At 32.9% G+C, this 21,476-nt stretch overlaps 1 protein-coding gene across 2 annotated transcripts; it reads right to left on the bottom strand.

The window, feature by feature from the left end:
* Window positions 1-559: 559 nt before the first annotated feature.
* Window positions 560-20,377, bottom strand: dnaaf11 (dynein axonemal assembly factor 11). Of its 2 annotated transcripts, none has more exons than XM_069190947.1 (13): window positions 20,158-20,377; window positions 19,698-19,824; window positions 18,931-19,098; window positions 18,329-18,406; window positions 17,651-17,799; window positions 17,045-17,253; window positions 16,023-16,187; window positions 13,116-13,190; window positions 11,250-11,315; window positions 10,716-10,785; window positions 8,431-8,526; window positions 6,393-6,472; window positions 560-876 (listed from the first exon to the last, which is right to left on the bottom strand). In XM_069190947.1, the coding sequence occupies exons 2-13, from the start codon at window positions 19,705-19,707 to the stop codon at window positions 687-689; spliced, it is 1,356 nt and encodes a 451-aa protein (XP_069047048.1). In that variant the 5' UTR covers window positions 19,708-19,824; window positions 20,158-20,377; the 3' UTR covers window positions 560-686. The 2 variants fall into 2 exon arrangements, with proteins under 2 accessions (XP_069047048.1, XP_069047047.1); XM_069190946.1 differs by having other exon boundaries at window positions 17,627-17,799; window positions 20,158-20,360.
* Between the last annotated feature and the right edge of the window lie 1,099 nt (window positions 20,378-21,476).

Here is a 21,476-nt window from a genome sequence, read left to right as displayed (position 1 = left end):
ACATTTCTAAGATAATGAGAGGAAAAAACAGTCTGTATAGTAATCTGAAGATGTTGCATATCATACCTAAAAACTGCTGGTAATGTTATCACATTAAAGAAGGTCAGTGTACCTGCCAATTATTTTAAACAGAAATTATATTTTGCCAAACAAAAAAGAGGTGCTAGTACCACAATTTACCTTCACCTCTATCAGTAATTCACACACTGGTGGTCAAAATGGGAAATTGTTTACACAGTTATTATGCATACCAAATAAGAGGACACTTCCTGTTATTCCACTTGTAATTTCCAATAACATTAGCACGGTAAATGTCAGAATTACTTCTGAAATGTTCTTAGAACTGAGTTCAATCCCAGTCATATAATTACATTAACACATACTGTAATTCTTTCCATTGAAGTATAACTTCAAGAAAATAGATTTTTTATTTAATATCTGCAATTGCAATCTATTTGACAGACAACAAAGAAAAAAAGTGCACAGTGTAAATAGATGCATACACCAGACTAACCACATATACTGACTAGCATTACAAACACAACACATGACTATTCAATTTGTAGTATTTGTTTTTTAATTTTTATCAGTATACATGTTCCAAATTTTCATATTTAAATACACTACACAATAACTCAGATTCAGGGGGAGATTCTTTTATATTCAATTCATTATATTCATTTCTTTTATATTAAAGGTGGAATATCAGGGCTGTCTTCAAAGTCTTCAATATCTTGTATAGACTCACTCAGTCGTGAGCATTGCAACTTTAAAGGCCCTTGAGAAATTGTCTTCTTTTCTTGCACAATATTAGCCAGATCAATGATTGATTGCTTTCTGGGATCCACTTCCAGCTTTTCCAGTCCTTTTGCTTTACTGCAATGAGAATAAATTAGCACAAAAATCAGTGTGATCCAAAGTGATTCAAACAGAACAACAAATGTTGATTCTTTAGAGGTGATGGAAATTCATTTTTTAAATCAGTAAAGGTTAAATAACCCAGTTATAAAGATAAAGAAAGGTGTACTAGACTCCACTGTTAGACACAAAGTGATAAACACCACAAATATTTTGAATATCGTGAATATTTCAAATAATTCAGTCTCCACTCAGACTGAGCTGGAGTGCACTTAACTTCATGAGATACACACTCAATAATGCAAATGCATCAGCACCCACTTTATCTAGCACTTTAATTTATACTAGTTGAGCAACGTATTAGTACAGGTACTTACATTAAAACAGAAATACATTAAATGGACATTTTTTTAACATACTGTATTAAGGATCAAATAATGGAGATATTGTCCTTATAATTCATTTTATTCATTATTACAATAGCTATCATCTTCCATTCTAAAAACAAGTTTCTTATATGAGTGCATCAATGGTGTGAGGCTATAATACTGATCCTAAACAGAGGTGTGTAAAGAGCATCAGACAAAAAATGTTAATATTCAAATCTGAATTTGAAGAACTGCATTTAATAGACAATACACAAATTATATTACTAACTCATTACTGTAAACTATTTGTACATTCTTTCATCCATTTAAATAAAATTACTGTTTAATATCACTGAAATTCTAAGAAACAAATATGAATTGTTTGTACTTTCTGCTTTCTCATCAGTTTTCATCAGTTTCATTAGTTAAGCAAGTTTACTTATAGAATACTGTACATATAATTCAACAGATACCATCTCCTAAACCCAGGAGGCATCCCAAGACAAGGGCATACAATTTCTCTTTATATCTCTTCTCCAATACTCCAAATTGCTAGGCAAAGCAGTTTAGTAAGGTTAAGCAAAACGAAAACTTTCTGCTTCTGAAAGCCTCACAATGTGACAAGAATGAAAATAAAAATATGCTTCACATATGCATGCATTTTTCACATATTCTTTATCAGAGTGATCGTATCACGGTATCAGTGGATCATGCAACATCATTTTGGTTTCACTAAATACACACAACTGAAATGAAAGAAAGTGAACAGTAAACATGTACAGTAGCTAATTGGAAACCCAATCTATGACCATGTCCCTACACACATAAAGCAGGGTACTGTCATACAAACTATTTCCCTCCAATGAATGACACAAGAATCAGCATACTCAAAAAGGAAACACCATTCACTAAAGTCTTATCTACAATAATTGCATTGCAGTCTGGTTAAAACAATGAAGTCTTCTTTGTTTTTAACTGATTATCTGAAAAATCACCACAAAAAAACACAAGCAACTTTACCTACAGGATTTGCCTTCTTTTTAGATTTTAAAGCAAGCAAAATAAAACTAGAATACAACAGAGACAGGCTTCAGCAATGCTTTGGAAAAACTTAATTGGTCGTTTTAAACCTCTATATTTAGCAAATCACAGAGTAAATTGGAAAATATATATTCATAACGCAAAATCGGTGAAAGGAAGTGCTAAGAAACATGATAGCACATAATATTTATAATGCAAAAAAATTAAATACAAATATAGATAAAAAGAAACAAAGAAGCTTCATAAAATAACTTAATTACAGTAAGTGATCCTTTTTTTATCAGTGCTAATATAGACTGAAAACTATGGGTGCCTTGATACATTCCTGTTTGATACTATTACAGAAGTAATTGCATGGTAACTGTAATTGGATTCCTGTTTCTTGCATGAGGACCAGCTAAATTTTCAACCAAAGGTGTAGCCAGATTAAACCAATCTCTCAGGTGTTCTCTCCTTTCTATTGCCCTGTGTTCTTTTTTTTATTTGTCTGCCCTGTGATGGAATTGCATCCCATGTGGAGAGTAGACCCACAGTGCGTCCTGTATCTCCAGGATAGGTTACTGAAGCTTTCTGATAAAGGATGAGTAGATGTTTTCGTCACAATGAATTATATATTTTTGCAACACAGGTACAATGTTATTTTTCATTAAAATATTTCTGTACTCTCGGGTAAATTATTTTCTAAAATCTTAAATCTTTAGTACTTCCCTTAATCTGGAGGGAATAAACACCAGAGGGATTCTGTAAAATGTAGCTCAGTCTGATCACCCAGGAAACCTTGTCTTGCCTTGAGGTTGTCACCACCTGTTTCCCATTTGTATTCAGAGGGCTCTGTGACGCTCAGTAACATTTAGTCAAGGTAGACATTAGATTCAAATCTAGGTTTTTGGTTTGGTAGCTACATCCTATTGTCTTTTTTTTACAATCCTAATTATCAGAATACAACAGGACATGATCATTATAAATCAAGAGCGAAGAAGTGTAAGTAATTGCAAATTAGTGTCAGACACTTCTGCTATACACTAATTCAACTAGATGATTTCTGTAAACATTTTCACTTTCAAAAGTCTACCAAATGTGAAAGTAATTGTTACAATAAAGCATATTATTATATTTTCTGCAATAGCAGTTTTCTTGAGACTGCCTAGAAAACAAAATAAAGTAAGTTGCATTATATCATCTTTATCTTGCATGCTAAATTACAATGTGTATGTGATGTGAAATTATAAATGCTCAATTTATATATTTTATTTCAGTTGATCTACATTTTGTTTTCATTTGCTGATTTATTTCTTATTGAAAACTTTAAGTTTCTTTTCACAAATTTAAAGGAACATCATTTCTATTGAACCCATCCTGAGATAGCTGCACTGAAAAAGACATGGAGGATTTGTTCATGTAAAGATATATAACACTACACTGACTCATGTGTTCAGAATTCAGGTAATGTTGAAGAAAGAATTGTCAAAAAACACGTATTAATATTTAAAAAATGTATTTGATCTCTTTTAACATTAGAAATCAGAATATCAAAACATCCAGTGACCTTCACCCTTTTTAAGGTAACTATTAAAGCCCAGTTCAGGCTTGTTAGTCTTTTGATTCTAAGGTCATCGTATGCCAACAGGATAACGCCAGCATGACATACTAAATGCAACGTTTGATGTACTTGTGCTTCATTACAGTAATTAGATTCAATCTCACTGAGACATTCCAATAACAAATATGTCATATCCCTATTAATGATCATTGGTAAGGGCAAGTAAGGAGAAAACATGAAAACAAGGTTTCAGAAAAATGGTATACAGTATATCTTGTTAGGTGAGTGCTACAGTACACCAACAATAATGCACGTACTGTATGATATTCATGTTATTTTCCTATTTTCAATATCCACTCTTACAAAGAACAAAATATGATTAATAGCAGTTCATTACCAGAGCCCACACAAAATTAAGAACATTTTAAGCAAAGCTTAAGCTTAGCTCCCCAAAATACGTGCAAACCTGTTGTGTAAGTGTACAGTATGTTGTGAATGAGCATGCTTCTACAGGCTAAATATTGAGTTTGAAAACTTTAGAAATATAAATGAAAGGTTATAAATGAAAAAATCACTTTAACCAAATAAGGCTACATTATTCAAATTCTAAACCTGTAAAGGTACTAATCACATGTAAGTCAAGGTTATCTTTTATTGCTCGTACTACATTCTCATGAAAAAAACAGGTTTTATCACAACAGGTGTTCCTCTTCAAAATGTTGTTCTGTCTGGCAGCCCTTTTTAAACGCCTTTAAGAGCTTCCAGCTCGACTCAGACATATGAAAGACCTAGAAGACTGTGGCTTCCCTCTTCTGTCCTTGCACTACCTTTTTCCTTTCTTTTCGCTTTTTCCTTTGCTTATCTGCTCCAAATCTCCATTTTCCCTTTTCCTACTAATTTATTCCTGTTTTTATATTATTGTTGGATTTACACAGTTTGCTTAGGTACCAAGTCTTTCATGTCATGATGATTGTTCACATTTGTTCATTATTGTATATGGTACCATGTGATCATTTTTTTGTTTTCCCTGAAAAACCAATAAACAAATTGAACATAAACAATCTATCTTTAATTGAAACGATCACACCTTAAACATAGAATTGTAAGAAAGACAAAGATCAATTATTGTCTTAAATTAAATATGATTTATTACAGAGTTAAACAGAAAAAGTTATTAGTAAGCAGGGAACTTAATAATTGTGTATTACGCACAAAAAATATTTTGCTTATGTATTGCATGCTCCTTTAAATAGATTGTTTAAGGTATTAAGATTATTCCGCAAAGGTTCTGAACGTAGTTTAGAGAGCACTTTGTCAAAATGAGTGGTTATACATGAGAGCCAAATCAATTTGTGTTTTACTAGGCATGAACAATAGTAAAACAAGTGTTTAAAGAGATGTAGGCAACTGATATAAAAAAGAGAAAACTGAAGTGGATCCAATATTGTATTTTCTCACTAAAATTTTGAAAACAACCGCAATAGCTGCGGGTTTTCAATGTCTCCACTGTGTTTTTATTGAAAGCATTTTGAGCTATAGATAATATTAATGTTTCTCTACGGGGACAACTAATAAAGAAAAAAAGCAGATTTTAAAACTAGTAATGGAAACATCTGAATTGCTTCCACTTAAAATAAAAGCTTATTGGGAAAATTTATAAATGTGCTACAATTGTACAAAAGTGTTACTGAATTGCTTTGTGCACAGGAGATCCAAACCTCATTTGTGCATTGAAAGATATGTGTGTGCTGCTTTGTATTAACTCTGGTGTCTTGGCTAAATTCAGTTTTAGACGTGTTCAATCAGGATTACCTGAATGTCCCCACTAATTCGAATGGTGAATTTATATTTTAATTATCCCCTCATTTCTGTGTGCTAGCTCTGTTGGTACAGAATGACTGAAGTGCATCAATGAGGTGAGTACTGCACTTCAATGGTAAATGGAGTGGATCACTTCCCTATACTGTATGTTAATAACACTAAGTGCTATGTAAATGCAAGAAATTATTGGCCAAGTTTAAACATTGTGCTTGACTGAATACAAGTCCAATGTAAAAGACACCTGGAGAACTACAGCACATGGTGTGAATTATGTACATACAGATGGTGATATTGTTTTAACATGTGACCAGAGCAGAATATTTGTACTATCATCCACCCATTGCATTTGTTGACAAGAGGCATATTTTGAAGGAGACAATTTCATCCAATTTTAATGTTGTTTTTCATAAATAAATAATTCCACCATCTTAATTTTCACACCTTATAAACTTGGTATTTATAATTCCAATGAATCACTAAATGAAATTTTAAACAATCGCAGTTGAGACATTTGTAAACATCTTCTGTAACACCTATATTTAAAAAAAAAGCTTTCTCTGTTTAGTTTGCAGTACTTTTACTAATTACATCAGTGGACAATTTTTTTCTAGAATTTTGTTTTGTTCAGAATAAGCATAAGATTTAACAAAGTTTTAATTCCAATATGAAATAAAGCAAAATATTTTCTAAAGCACTGGCTGGCAAACATTTCACTATTCACTATTTCACTATTACTACATCTGCTAAAAAGAAGAGACCATTACCTTGTGTTACCAGTAGATGCTTCAATGGCACGTGAGGATTTTGAAACTGGGGATACTTTTGGTTTAACAAGCTCCTGAGCCTGAAAAATATTTTTTTACATTTCTGAATTAAATACAGACTTTGAAACCTTTACTTTTCCAACCTTGTAAAACATTGTTTAGTTGTCTTTGACAGGTTTTCTACTTTGGTGGGATTTAATCCAGTATACTTCACGTATACTTCAAAGCAGAGCTACAGTATTTGTGCAGTCTGTACTTACAGTATGTGTCCTTACATACTGTATGTGTTAGTGCTGTTTTATCAATGAAAACTGGATTTTTGTACAGAAACATTTTAAATTGGACCTTTCTTTTTAATACAAAAAGTTACCAGTAATTGTAACATATATTTATTTACACTCAAGTAGATACTGTAGCTGTGTCAGTGTGCGTAGGCTGCAAAGGAACAAGTAAAGGTTTATTCCATGCTGTTCATGTCAGGTAGTTAAATAGGAACTGAGTGTTCAGTCATATGGAGATTTAGTTACCACTAATTTATACTAAATGTTTTGCATCCTATATACTAAGTGAATGTTTGCTTACAAAGATACAGAAGATACTTTTGAAGTTATACCAATAAGTAGACTTTACAAATGCATTTTCAAATACTTATTGGATGCTACAAATTTTGCACAACTTCTTTCTTTAACTGTCTGACTTGTTAGATAAAAACATTTGACATAGACATCTCTCAACTTAATCTTAGGCAAACATTAAACATGGGGAAATACAGTATACAACTTAGGTGAAAGTCAATATACTGTATATACACATTTATAACTTTTCTCTGACTAAACTCTGTGAAATACTTTATTTTATTATTTCCATCTAAAGTATTACTTTATTTTGTTTTTTTTTTCAAATTTCTATCACTATACAGTCATGACCAAAAACAAAGTTTAAAGTCTGTAATTGCAATCCAGCACAATTGATCAAATTATCAAAATAAATAAAATTTTGATTAAAAACATTTACTGCTAATATGGGTATTTCTGTCTGTGTAATATATTATTAGTTTCAGTGACAATTGATGATTAATAATAACACATTTTATTGTTAAGCACTATTAAAAAAACTCAAATATTAAAACCAAAATTAAGCTACTGTATAACTATTAAGCAATAGTAAAAGAAGGGTTTTTAAGTTTTAAAAAATGTCCACAGTCTCTGCATCTCAAATGGTTTTGGTAATAAGTTCCACAGATCTGAACTAGCAAATCACTAATAAGGTATTGCGCTATTCTGTTGAAATAAGTCCTAAGGTAACCCAAAGACAGAAGATTCAGTTTGTTACATGAAAAGAAGAGACCATTAAAAAACATTTTAAAGATCACAGGGTGCCAATGCAATTTAAAGAGGACATTAGTTACACGCTGAGGCAAAATCACAAAAGTTGCAAACTCACATATTTAAACATTTTTACTACTTTTAGTACATACTTTAGTAGATACTATATGTAATGTTTCAAGTTTAGAGTCAAAAAGTAATTTCAAAGCATTTTAGTTCAGCCACAGACACATGAAGCAGTACAGAAAATGCACTGAAATTTAAATGTTCAAAATCATAAGCTTCTGAATTTCCATAAAATCAACAATATCGATTAATATTGACATTTTTTTTACTTCAACCATACAAAACAATTGCAATGGTATTTACTTATCACTGCCTCTGAGATTACTGTGTTGTAATTGACACATTAAATAAAATGTTGACGAAGAACTAGAGGATTGCCTGTCGGGAACATCACATTCTTATCAATAGGGCTGACTAAAATGAGCATTGTATATTAGATATAGATTCTATCAGCATTTGTCATATCTACCATATCTATCTGTAGCATTATGTAATCAGCATACGCATAAAGTAAATATGATGTCTTGGCACTGTGGGATGAAGGACAATAATGCCCTCTTTTTTCAAACAATATTTACAGATATGTTTTTAAGTGCACAAAAAGTAAGTATTTTTTCCATGGATATCAGTGCATCGACTACCTGTACCTTTGGCATTATGACAACCAAGTGCCCTGTGGTTTGAGACCTTTTAGCTATGGAGCTATCAGGCTTCACTTCTGTAGGAAGTACAAGCTGGAAGATCTGGAACACAAAAGCACAGCATTTATTTTGCCAAATGTGCTATTGATACATAACTACAGTCTACAATTCAACTTTTTTTTTAAAATGGACATATTTAGAAACTGAAACAAGGTATCTACTGTACAAACAAGTAATTTAATTTTATAAAGTTGTATAGTCAAAGGTTCTGTTTAGCTTGTATTTCAGTTTTTTCAAAGACCAGTACTGTATTTGAAAATTCATATGGTATGACAAAGCAGAAAGTATCTTCAAGTTTAACACTTTAACGAATGTATTTTGTTTTCGGCCTATATAATGTCTACATGCTCAAATTATAATTTTCCAAAGAAGAGTACTTGCCAAAAAATGACTAGTGTATTTTTTCCTGTTCCTCAATTGTCACTTCTCCTCGGAAGCCAATTTTTGCTCTATTTTTTATTGGTAATTCACAGAAATGGAATCCCAAGATAGCAACTCTCATATTTATCTTGACAAGCTTCATTTTCACTTCACATTTTTATGGCATAAAATTAGATGGATTTTTTTGTGAACAGAAGAAATTCAGTAATGTGGAAAGCAGGTCAGTAAATTTGTTTTTCTCACCATTTCTATGAAAAAAAATGGTTACGAAGCTGTAATTGCATATTACTGTAGAAAAATTATACCATGGTTTTAAAATTTAACATGGCAAGCATAAAAGCATTAAAGAGTACCCGAATTTTAAAAGATAAATTTCACATGATTATATGAAAAGGGAAAATTTGAAAAGCCAAAATAATTCAGATTAACATAAACTAATTGTCCAAAAACAAAGAAAACAATTTCAAAATATATCCAGCTAATCCATAATCCAGTTATTTTATGCAAAACAAAATGAGAAAAACAAATTCTGACGCCATGTGATACTCAATTAACAGAAATTAGACTATTATCTTAAGAGTTCATGCACTATAGAATATTTCTAACACAATTGTACTGTAGTCGCTCAGACAATATAAAAACCCTAAACACAAAACATTCTCATTAATAGCAGGTTAATGGGATGAATAATCACATTCCTTGCTTTAAAACATTGTACAGTATCTTAAGTTATACAATGATCCAAACAGGCAGAAGTAAAAAAAAATACAAGTTTTACCACATTAACTATTTTAATTCCATTAAAACAGATTAAGATTTATAGCATAATGTATTCATCATGTTTTGTTTTAAACAGCATTATCATTTAGAACTATAAAACCTAGCTAGTGGTAGAAGGCTATACTGAAAATTGTTGTTTGAGCAATACAAATTTAGTTGATGACAGATCTCCAGTAAATGCATCTAATTTAATAATTTAGATCCTGTGTGTCATGGGTACATACTGTAACAACAAACTTGGAAGCTACTGTACATCCGTTAACTAAAAATCAGTGACCTAAATACTAAAAAAAACATTTATTCATTCACTACTACCGCATGAATGTCAAGATAAATAGAAACTTCAGTATGTTAGGATTTTAATTCTTAAAAGTTAATATAGTCATAGAGGTATCTATGGTACATCTCAAATGAATCACGTCATAACATTTCCAATAAATAAGCACTGCACGTAATAGTACAGAATGTTGTATTTATTTGGGAGTAAAATCCACACATAAGAACTGTCTCAGTGCCAGTGCAGAAACATCACACTTTTCTGACAATTTATAACCTTAAAAAAAAGTAGTCAAATAACCAGCAAACTTGCAATTTCAGTTCAAGGCTGTAATAATTCAAAATGTAATTACAGGTCTGGGCACTGTACCTGAAAAACGTTTTTGGCAAAATACCTATTTTTACTTGTATACTGTACAGTGCCTTTTTGTCACGTACACCAATTAAAACACTGTCCCATTTTCTTCATAAACATACAGTAAATATGAGCTGTGCATAACACACATTAATAGATGGTATGCACAGAATTCCTTAGTCAAATTGAAGTATTCAGGTTAAGTTTTAAAAAATGTGTATGCGTCTTTAAAAAAGAGATACCATAGGAAGGGTATGAATACTTTTGCAAGTCACTGTAAATCATTGTTAATGATTTCATTAAGTTGAATGGAGAAAATTCATTGATTGTTAGCTTACGATTGAATTAGACAGAAAACTGAAAAGGTACAAAAAGTCTTTGTTACTCATTGTCTTAGCAGAGCATTGTCTGCCCTGAAAGAAAAAAAAGCATGTAGTACCTTTCCTTTAACTATGACTCTAATGTACGTTGGTTGAACATCCACTTCTAGAAGGGATGTATCCAAATACCTGTAGGCAAACATAGAAAATTAGATACTTTTTTCCTTATTGTGTTTAATACCTCCTAACTTGACATTTTTCTATGCTAAGAAGCCCCAATATCTAATAACTAAGTAATTTAAATAACTGTGGATTGCAACTAAAGTAACTAAAATGCAAAATAACATTTTTTAAACCAGGAAGATTCAATTTAAATAATATACCATACAGCATATACAATTATTTGAAAGATAGAAACTTAGGCCTTAAACACACTGCAGCATACAGTATGTGAATACATCATAAAATGCCAGAGATATGTACCTCATATTAAAATATACTAATACATAATTTTAAGCTATATGTAGAACACAATACAGAACAAATAATTCAATAGAAGGCAGTCTAAATAATGTTGCTTGTAAGTTAAAAGGTTAATAACAGTACTGTTTAGAAAATTTACCAACCCGTAGACTGTAGACTGATTTACTGACCTGTAGACTGATAGATCCAGCAAAATATTGTTGCCATCCTCATCGTCCGACAAAGAGAAATCAAGCCTTTTATAGATAAAAACATTACACATTTATGCTTAATACAGTTTAAGCTAATACAACATTGCTTCAAACACACATATACATATGCAGCAAACACTATTTGTAGAATTGATAGCAGTACCGTTATTTGTCCAGTTTTTTTTTTCTCCAGGACATAAAAGGGCTAAATATTTATCAAGAAAACCAATATTTCTGTGAACCACTACATTTTGAATACCAGCTTGAATACCCTATACATGTTACTTTATACATGGATTCTGATTTTTAAATACTAAATAAGAATATCAAACAAAACATTCTTCACTCAAAATAAAAAAAAGGAAAAAAAAAGTTCAGTTTTCATCAAAGATTGAAAGGTTAACAATTTCCAATCAGACTTGTGACTTTCAATCATTTTAACCTTGGTATTACAACCTCATTTTTTAGGTATGGCAAAATAACGAACATTCAAGGGAAAGAGTGTGAAAGAGTGACCTCTGATAATATTATACAGGATATGTGATTACTGTGGATTGATTTTGCTTCTCTTGCAGCACAACTGGAGACAGCTTCCACCTACATGTAAGCAATTATGTACTGCTTTCTACTGTCATAGCTTCCAGCCCACAGTCCATTGGAGACAATATACAGACTACAATGTAACTGCAGCTATCCTTCAGTTTTTAAGTGCATCTCACCATTCACTTGAATCAGGCACAGATACAGTTATGAAGTGGCATATGCTTAGATTGACGTTTATTGTCTGATGTGGCACCCTGTTCAATTCTCAGTGATGGTGACTATATGAAGTCTGACTGCATTTGATATGAAGATTATTAGTTCTTTGCTACTGCAATGCTTTAAGGATTATGTGATAAAAGGGACAAAAAACAAGTTATTCATGGGAGGGCATATGTGATGAGTGACAAGCAACAGAGATATTAATGTGCTACCTCTTCAAGACACTGGCTTGTCAGTAACACAGTGTGCAGCAGAAATAACTGGCACCTTTGAAGTGAAAGTTCTTATAATTATTAACATTCCTTGTCGTGCTGAAGCATCCTGAATTGAAACACCGTGCAGTATACTGTAGCTCTGAGATTCTATTTTCTTGTTAAAGGTGTGATTAGAAAAAGAAGACTCAGAAAGTTATAAAACAAAGGTCATAAGAAAATGTACAGACAATCTTAACATTATTAAGAGGACAACTGTTTAGTTTGTATAACCAACCTATTAATATGTTATTAATTATGTAATAAACAGATATTCATCAGTGTTATAAATCAGTCTACGAGAAGGATGGGGCTTTGTTACTATGCAATTAATCTGTAGTACAGGTTGATTATTATAACATACATAGGTTGGTTATCATAACAAATAGAAATACATTCTATTTATAAAATATATCTAGATCACACTTGTAATCTAATATGTTAGGCTTTTAATTATAAAAGGGATTTTCCAGCTTGTAGTTCTTATGATGCATCAATAATAATTTAGAGAAATGACATATTCTTAATAGGTTACTAAAAATAAATCTCTTATTTTATCGTGCTTTACAACTAATGGAAGATATCATAACATAAATAATTATGAAAAAGGAAGACCTTAAGACTGAAATAAATCAAAAATTACTACAAAACTGGTAAGAGCAAATTAGTCACTGAATTAAATGTCTTAGGTGTTAATGATCTTAGATTACTCTGACCCACTCATTAAAGGGGTTGTGAGTAATTGCCACTTATTCCACAAATACATCAAATGATTTCATTTTTGCCTAGTGCTCTTTACACAGTTAATGCACTGCTTTTAATGTCTACATACTTGGGCTCATTGACATTCAGCACTCGTCCATCTGCTGTGATCAATGTCCTTGCCTTCTGTTTTTTGTCTTTATTCCTGAAAAGAAAACAATGAACCAAATTTTCAAGGTTTGCCTGACTATGATTAAAGTTAAAAAAATAAAGGGCTGCCTCTGTAAGATGAATTGTTTCACTGAAGAGTTAACTGTCAATTGTACTCTCATTTTTTATGGTATAAGCAAAACTGAGACATTTACTCAGATAAAAAGAATAAAATAAGATAAAATAGTATTGTTTTGTTGTGAACTATTTCTATTAATTTGACATTTTCCAAAATATAAGAAACCAACAACAAAAGAAACTCCAGAGAGGCCAAAATTTCAGTTCTCATTTTGGCCAAGAAGTGACAGTGAGGATTACCATTGTTTAGAATCAAGAAGAAAAAAACCTATTTACAAAATTTACGCATATCTGGACATTCCTAAAACGCATAAAGTGCATAAAGGTGGCTCATATGGCGGCTCATATGTCCCCTGGAAAAAATGTACATAAGGGTAAAATGAATCAATTCACGAGTAGGAGTTTTGGAAGTCAAATTTATATTATCCCATGAATTTTTTTTTAATCATTAGAATTTTAATTCCAGTTACAAATACTAACAATCATTAGCACTTCAATTGCAATTATAAATTCTAACAAGTGCTAAAGGTGCTAAAGGTTCTCTAATAGAAAAAAAAATAGAAGAAAATCTCCTTTGTTTTGTCCCTGAACTCTGCTAGATTATGCTTTGGCAGTACAGTATGTTGATAGGCCTGTCCCTAACACAATAAGCATGTCTTGAAATTAAGGGCATACTTATGGAGCCAAATTGCTATATATATATATTCTAAGGTACTGTAACCACCAGTACAAACTAAAATTTGACGTCTGTATGGATAAACCAGATTTTTTTCAACACAATACAGAATCAAGACTAAAACAAGGGGCAATGATAAAGAAAAGAGAATAAAGCATCAGAAATAACATTTACTGTATAGTTTGACTGAGCGAGGACCCCACTAAGGGTTAATGCTGCAGAACGGAAAATTTCATACAGCATGTGATCACTTCCCTTCCCACTATGAATTCAGAATTACGAGTAAGCCAAAGGAAGAGAAAGATAATTCATTGAACTAAAAAAAAAAGTGAGGGAACAAATTCATTTTATTGTGGTTCTGAAGACAATGCAACATTAACTGAGTGAAAGAAGGCATCCCTGACAAGGGCCTATAGAAACAGAAAATCATGAAGAACATTTGCTGTCTTTTAGCATCATTGCTGAATAGCTGGCATATAAACATTAAAACAAAATAGCATTATTGAGTATTGGAATAACGTTATCTGAAAGCCCGACTAAGAGACTGTGGACAAACAGATTTTTACCCATAACATCCTCTGCATGCTGTTGCTGGTACCACTGAATATCAAATATTCAAAGGAGATTGACATTATTTTTTATTCCTAACCTTTTTTATTCCTATACCCTTTCAAGGTTACAGAAAGTACAGTCTACTAAAAGAACTTCTTGACTATGAGGATTATTTTCTGACAAGCAGCACAACTCATTTAGACATTAAATTTGATTCTACCCTATAGTAATCTACCAGATTTATGGCTTAGGACATTTACAATATAGTACAGTGTTGACGCAAATACATTCCTGACAACACTGTAAATGATTGTTACTGGATAAGCCCCACAGCCACGAAGAGGCTAGGTTAAAAATTTGGTTTACAGTATATTGTTGGTGACTGTTGATGATGATCATCTACTCATGTTTGGCCACACATGACTAATTTCAGAGGGATGAAGTCAGCTGAGGAAACCCAATGTAACTGCACTGCATCCAGCAGACACAATGGTGTCCTGTGACTGCTCAGGATTTCGTTTTTAGTTTTAATAGGGAGGATCCAAAACTGATATCTTATCTCTTCACAATGAAAGTTAAAAAAATTAAAGAAATGTTCATATGTTTATTAGGGAAAACATTTAGAGCCACTAAGGACAATCTTTGCCATTCCCCAATGAGCCAATAACTTCAAAACAAGTAACACTGTGACTGTAGAAGGTGATGTCTAGAAAAGTTGAGTATAAAATATGTGTAATTAATGCAGTGAGTACAGGTGCTTGGAGGAGTCAAGGTAGTACAGGGACCTAATTAATATGATTACTAGGGCTACCTGTAATGCATCTTGCTTAACAGACATACAGTATGGTGTGATGTGTAAAGTGACCTAGTCACCAGGGACACCAAATGTTAGAATAATATCAGGGGTTCATTTATCTGATGATTCCATAGCAACCTTAAGCAAAACAAGATCATGCTGGCCTGAGTTCATGTTTAAAACCTACAGTATATACTGCAGGCTTTAAAAGCATGAAACCTCTCTTAATTTACTCATAGATTAATAAGGCAGCCAAATGATAAAAGCATCCACAATTTAAATGAAAATCATTATTCAATAAATATTAATTAAGCTGAATTAATTAGTGATTTTAAAAACATTTTTCTTAATTGGGAAGCCTCTTCATTCTAGAAAATTGGGTACTGTTTACATCCGGTTACAGAGAAAAAAATGTTTTTCCAACTTGTGCTGAAGTCTGTGTAACACTGCCTACTTGTGGAAAGAAAATAAAACACTGCACTTAAGTTATTTCTTTTTCACTGGAAACAATGGAAAAAGTAGATTGCCTCAACAATGCACCATCTTGCCATTGTATGCAGTTTCTTTTTTGAGATTGTATAACATTTACAGTAATATTGAGTAGCACATGCCCACTGTTTTTCAGGTGATGTTGCAAAATTAACTTGAATTATATTTGAGTTACAGTAGATGTGCTATGGATTCAAATCTTCTAACTGTACAGTATATCCAAGCAAAAACCATACCTTTCACCCTCTTTAGCTTTCCGCTTCTCTTCAATGTGTCTGTGAGCTTCAATCCGGGACTCTGGAGTATAAGCACAAGGCTCTTCCCAAAACTCCTTGTCTTTGTCATCTTCACAGAAGCTTTCCTCTCTCCCGGCCGCAACTTGCTTTGCATTACTTTCCTCACTGATAGAACAAAAGAAATAGAAAAGCATGTGAAAATACCAGCTTTGCTGTAAGTCACCTCTTTCTAAACTCCCGTTGGTCAATTATTTCTGTATTTGAATACGTTTTCATAAGTAACTAACGTACAGAACTTATAACTGGTGTTCTGCTCAAGTATTATCAGTTCATCATAATAAAGCACAGTAAAAATGTGCCTGCAGAAAGACAGTTTTCTGAAAAATAAATTAGTGGATTTCCATGTATGAATAAAAATCAATGTAATACAAAGTAAATCTCAGTCTGCTTTCCTTAACAAAAATATATTTTATAAATGTTGAGTTGTCCAAGACGTGGTTGAATTCACAATACATTCACAATAAAACACTTTGTCTCAACAGTACCAGCCATATACTGACGTCTGCATCACCCATCCAAAAAAGACAAGAGGTTTTCATGCAAACCTTTTGTACTTCAATCGATACCTTCAATTTACACTATTTATATCTAATTTGCTTAAATTAAAACTTCTGCCATATATCTGAGCAACAAAGCATTTCAATAATCCTAGATAAAGATACAGTTGCATATTTATAAAATACTTCTTTATTACACCTTACAACAAATTCTGCTAATGTGAGGTAGGGAACAGAATTACACATACCGAAGCTGAAATTTACTGTATTGATATTAAAACGTTTTGGTACCTTTTTTAACTTTAAGGTACCTATTCATCCTGTAAATACACTAGACACATACTGTTACCATTTACGAGCAAAAGTCTTAGCATTGTAGTGTTAGTACTAGTATTAATGGAAAGATTACAGTTAGCTTTTATTATGCTCCTTTACATTTACAAAATAGTGTTAATAGTGATGTACCATTGTCCATCACAGCCTGGCCTCCTTTCCTGTGTGTCTGTTTTTTCTTTCTTCTGACTTTTCTGCAGCTTTCTTTGGGCTTCCTCCTTCTCCTGAGCTCTCTTCTGCAGGTAGGCCTGCTCCTGTTCCCTGATTTTTTGCCTCACTGCATCCAGACCCTGCATTGACTGAATCCGCTCTGATCGCCCAATCTCTTTGCCATCCAGCCACTACCGACAAATGAAAAACATCACATCCATTAATTAGTCTTGGTAAACAGATCATATCAATAACTTAGCATTCATACAGTGAATTAGAGAGGACATTTAAAGCAGAATGTCATATGGTAGATAAATAACATAAGGATTATTTCAGGTGAAGTAAATTTATTTTTACATATTTAATGTTGTTACAATGCCTTGTGATTAACAACATGCCAGACAAGGAAATAAAACAGAAGATTTAAAAAGCCCAACTTTAAACTACCATTATAATGCTGAAATACTGTCTTAAAATTATTTTAGTTAAACATTAATTTAAGCTTTAAGCATAAAAGAATTTGAAGTTGAAAGATAGATATGTGATGGATGCAAGATAGTAAACCTTTAGTTGTGGCAGTGTAGCTACCACAAATTGCCTGTAGCCATCAAATTCTGCACAGGGGTTTCCCACAAGAAAAAGCTCTTGTAAATGAATGTTGTGTCTCAAAGTCTCCACGCTGCTTAGTTCGCCAACAAAGTTAACTGTTAAGTCCAGCTTTTGCAGGCTCTCACAACCTGGAAATATACAGTAAATTAAGAAGCAGAAATAGAAAACAATTATAACATATGAAATTATCCAAGGTGTATAAGTATAATCTGTTTGAATATTTACAATTAATAAGTTTCAAAAGAACATCAGCCCAGAACAACTTAGTACAGAAGAATTCAAATGACTGATGCCACAGAGTAATTAACATTATGCTTGGTTTTACATTAGGATTCAATGTTATTTAAAATTTTAGTTCCAAAATAAGATTAAATTTAATTACTAAATTGTATGAATTTAAACACTGGAAAACAACTTTATTTTGATTTCTATCACAAAACACAGTTACCTTTAAGAGCAACTTAAAACATTTTCAGTTTAAGAACCTGATGAAGAAAATGTTAACATTTTCTGTTGGTTCTAAAATAAATACTACAGTACAGTACCTGTACATAAAGTAGGTAAATAAAGCTTGCAGAACATTCATTTTCATAAATATTTGATATACAACACAATGCAAAAACTGACACATAAATGTAAAATATAAAAAGCAATTACCTTCCAGATTTTCAATCCGTTCAATATTGTTTAATGCTAGATTTAAATACTCCAGTTTCTTTAATTTACCAACATGTTCTAGAAAACAAACAAACAGCATCATAGTTAGAATGTGGAAAATACTGATACTGTACATACAGTACAATTCAGTTCTTTTGAATTTATTATTCCTCAGCAAAATCCATTTCAATGTTAGGAAGGGCATTTTATGATATTGTACATAACAGAATTTAATTTGTGGCATAGCAGCCCCCCAAAAATAATGTCTTAAAACTTTGTAGCAAGATTGTTTTACATTTTAAAGAACCAAGTCTTAGGGATATGCTAAACCACTGAAGAAGTCTACATATTTGCCTTAAGAGCTTATATGTTTAAATTATTATTAGTGAATATGGGACCATGTAACTAGGTTAGGCTACAAAATGACTCCAGAATTGTGAACCCCATCAAACAGTTGGGTACAGGATGAGAGCTGCTGAAGATGCTAACAATAACAGTGATATTGGCTTTGGGTGTGTAGTTAGTAAAGCTGTACTAATTTGATCAAATGTCGCAAATGCAAAGTTACAGATAAACAGTATGCAACTGCTATGAGGACTCACCAATTTTAGGAATGAGGTTGCTCTGTAGGTAAAGTATTTTGAGCTCTCTGCACCATCTATCAATGTGTTCAATCTTCTCAATGTCCTGCTGGTGGAGAGAGACTTCTTCCAAAGAGAAAATCTCCAGGTTGTTGTGTTCTGCACGTCGCCTGATCAAATCTTCAGTGACTGGTGTGCACCAAGGAGTTGATTCAAATGTATGTTTCGAGAGAGGCAATTAATTTAATTTGATTTCTTTAATATGTTTACCCACTCGTCACATTTACAGTACTAGCACCTGGTGTTCAAGAAACGTATCGAGACATAGGGCGAAATTTGAAAAGAAGATTTTATAAGTAATCGGCTACATACCAAACATACAGTATAAAACACTGCTTAAATGTTCCAAAATACGTTTGGAGAAAGCCTACTGATTTTCTCAGAGAAACATAAGTACTTTGTTTAATTCAAATTATTTCATAGACTAGCAAACTCCCACTTGCCAGGACGGGAATTCAATAAAACTAGAAAGTATATCACTATCGAGTGAATTAAATGTATTTAAAACCAATAAGTTTTCATACAGCCCATACTGTACATTGGTAAACGTAACTGGTGGAAATGGGAGTCTGCACCTTACTGCCTGATAGTTCATCTTAACTATTTCAGAGCGCTCAATACATTTAATTTAAAAAAGTATTGATAGATAGTACACACTATACTGTATATCCCATATAGCAGGACGGTTTATTTTCCTTCGTCGCAAAGTTCCCCGCTAAAATACTTACTCAGCACCATGTTTTTCTTTGCTTTCCTCTTCAAACTACTTTCAAGACGCCGTAGCCATGGAAACCACGCAGGACGGCAGCCGTCAAGATCCAATCTGCTTCACCCTGGAGAAGCGTTCATCTCTAACTAGAAAAGATTATGTTTATCTTCTGTTTCTTATGCCTAAATAATGCAAGTTTACACTTAGAAGTGATTGCAAACGTCAAGAACATGCCATCATTCATTTAGTTTTTTAAAATAGCATTAATCGCGTTTTTCAGTACAGTGAGATGAGATGCAAAAATCAGTAACTATGCCCCAACCAATACATTTTATATTAACACTTAAAAACAATTGCAATTTATTTACATATATATTATTGAATAAGACATATTTTGCGTTTGGTGGGTTTTCTGGGCTCAATAGTAACATATACAGTATATATTATCTTATATATAATGCTGAATAATAATTCCTTACACTTAAATGTCACTTTTCTGGACACTCCACAAAGCGCTTTACAGGTAATGGGGACTCCCCTCCACCACCACCAATGCGCAGCCCCAGCTGGATGATGCGGCGCCAGTCAAAGTGCGCCAGTACTCTCACCACACACCAGCTATCGGCCGACAGGAGAGAAGAGTGATGAAGCCAGTTCATACATGGGGATGATTATTAGGCCATGATTGGTGAAGGCTAATGGGAAATTTAGCCAGGATGCTGGGGTAACACCCCTGCTCTTTTCGAGAACCGCCCTGGGACTTTTAATGACCACACAGAGTCAGGACCTCGAATTTACGTCTAATCTGGAGGACGGCGCCTTTTTTTACAGTAAGTGTCTCCTATACTATACCGGGGCCTTAGGACCCACACAGTCTGTCGTGTGAGGCACTAGGCACTTTTACCCAGGAGGTCTCCATCCAGGTACTGACCTGGCTCACACCTGCTGAGCTTCAGTGGGTTGCCATTTGTGAGTTGCACAGTGGGGCTGCTGGCACAATGTAAATAGAGATGAAAAGTAATTTAAATGCAAAGACACAAATGGTGAAAAGCCTACCGTTTGCAACTTAGTGTGGAAACTTAACAACGTAATTTAACTTGGTCATGTGTGATACAATTCAGTCGCTTACTCACCACTAGAGGGCGCACCGTCCTACTGCAGGACAAACCCCAATCCATTTCAAGTGTCAGTAGACAACTTCCGTTTTGCGGACGTGCGTTTCTGTCAGTTCGTTTTGCGGAGTTCTCCCATAAAGAAACACTAATTTAATGAGACAACGCTTATTTTCTCTTATCATTTCCAAGCATGTGAAAAGAGAAAAAAATCTTTGTGGAAAAGAATATATAGTGATACTATATACTGTATGACTAATGAATTCAAGCATTTTTTTACATTTTTTCTCATGTCACCATTCAACAACTTTCTGGCGATCTGTTTGTTCTTGGCTATACAATAGTAATATTTATGTACATCTAACTTTTAAAGCTAGTGTTCTCGGTGTCTCGAATCGACACAAAGAAGTCCGTATAATGGTAAATGTTATTCTCTTGTTTGCAAAATTTTACATACACACGTGTAGAGTAAAAAAGAATCCTATAAGCTTTAAATAATTTTCTAACTCATTCAAGCCATACTCTAATTCATTGAAAATATTTAAAAATAAGCCTGGTGAGTTGGTCTACAAAAGTCTTGTAGCATTTAAACTTATTTAATGTAACCCCTAACACCACATAACCTCTGTAGTATAGACAAAGTGTTTTGTTGTTTTTTTTCTTCGTTTCATTCACTTATGCTACCT

Source organism: Lepisosteus oculatus, chromosome 6, assembly GCF_040954835.1.
Source record: "Lepisosteus oculatus isolate fLepOcu1 chromosome 6, fLepOcu1.hap2, whole genome shotgun sequence".
In the NCBI taxonomy this organism is placed as follows: domain Eukaryota; kingdom Metazoa; phylum Chordata; class Actinopteri; order Semionotiformes; family Lepisosteidae; genus Lepisosteus; species Lepisosteus oculatus.
Note: the sequence above shows the minus strand (reverse complement) of the source record. Positions and strands in the feature narration are given on the sequence as shown.

Excerpts from the sequence above, each read along its gene's own strand:
- dnaaf11 (XM_069190946.1), bottom strand. Across the intron at positions 17,800-18,328 it reads ACGGATTGAAAATCTGGAAG|GTTGTGAGAGCCTGCAAAAG; the intron begins GTAATTGCTTTT and ends GTATATTTCCAG. Across the intron at positions 877-6,392 it reads GCATCTACTGGTAACACAAG|TAAAGCAAAAGGACTGGAAA; the intron begins GTAATGGTCTCT and ends TTCTCATTGCAG.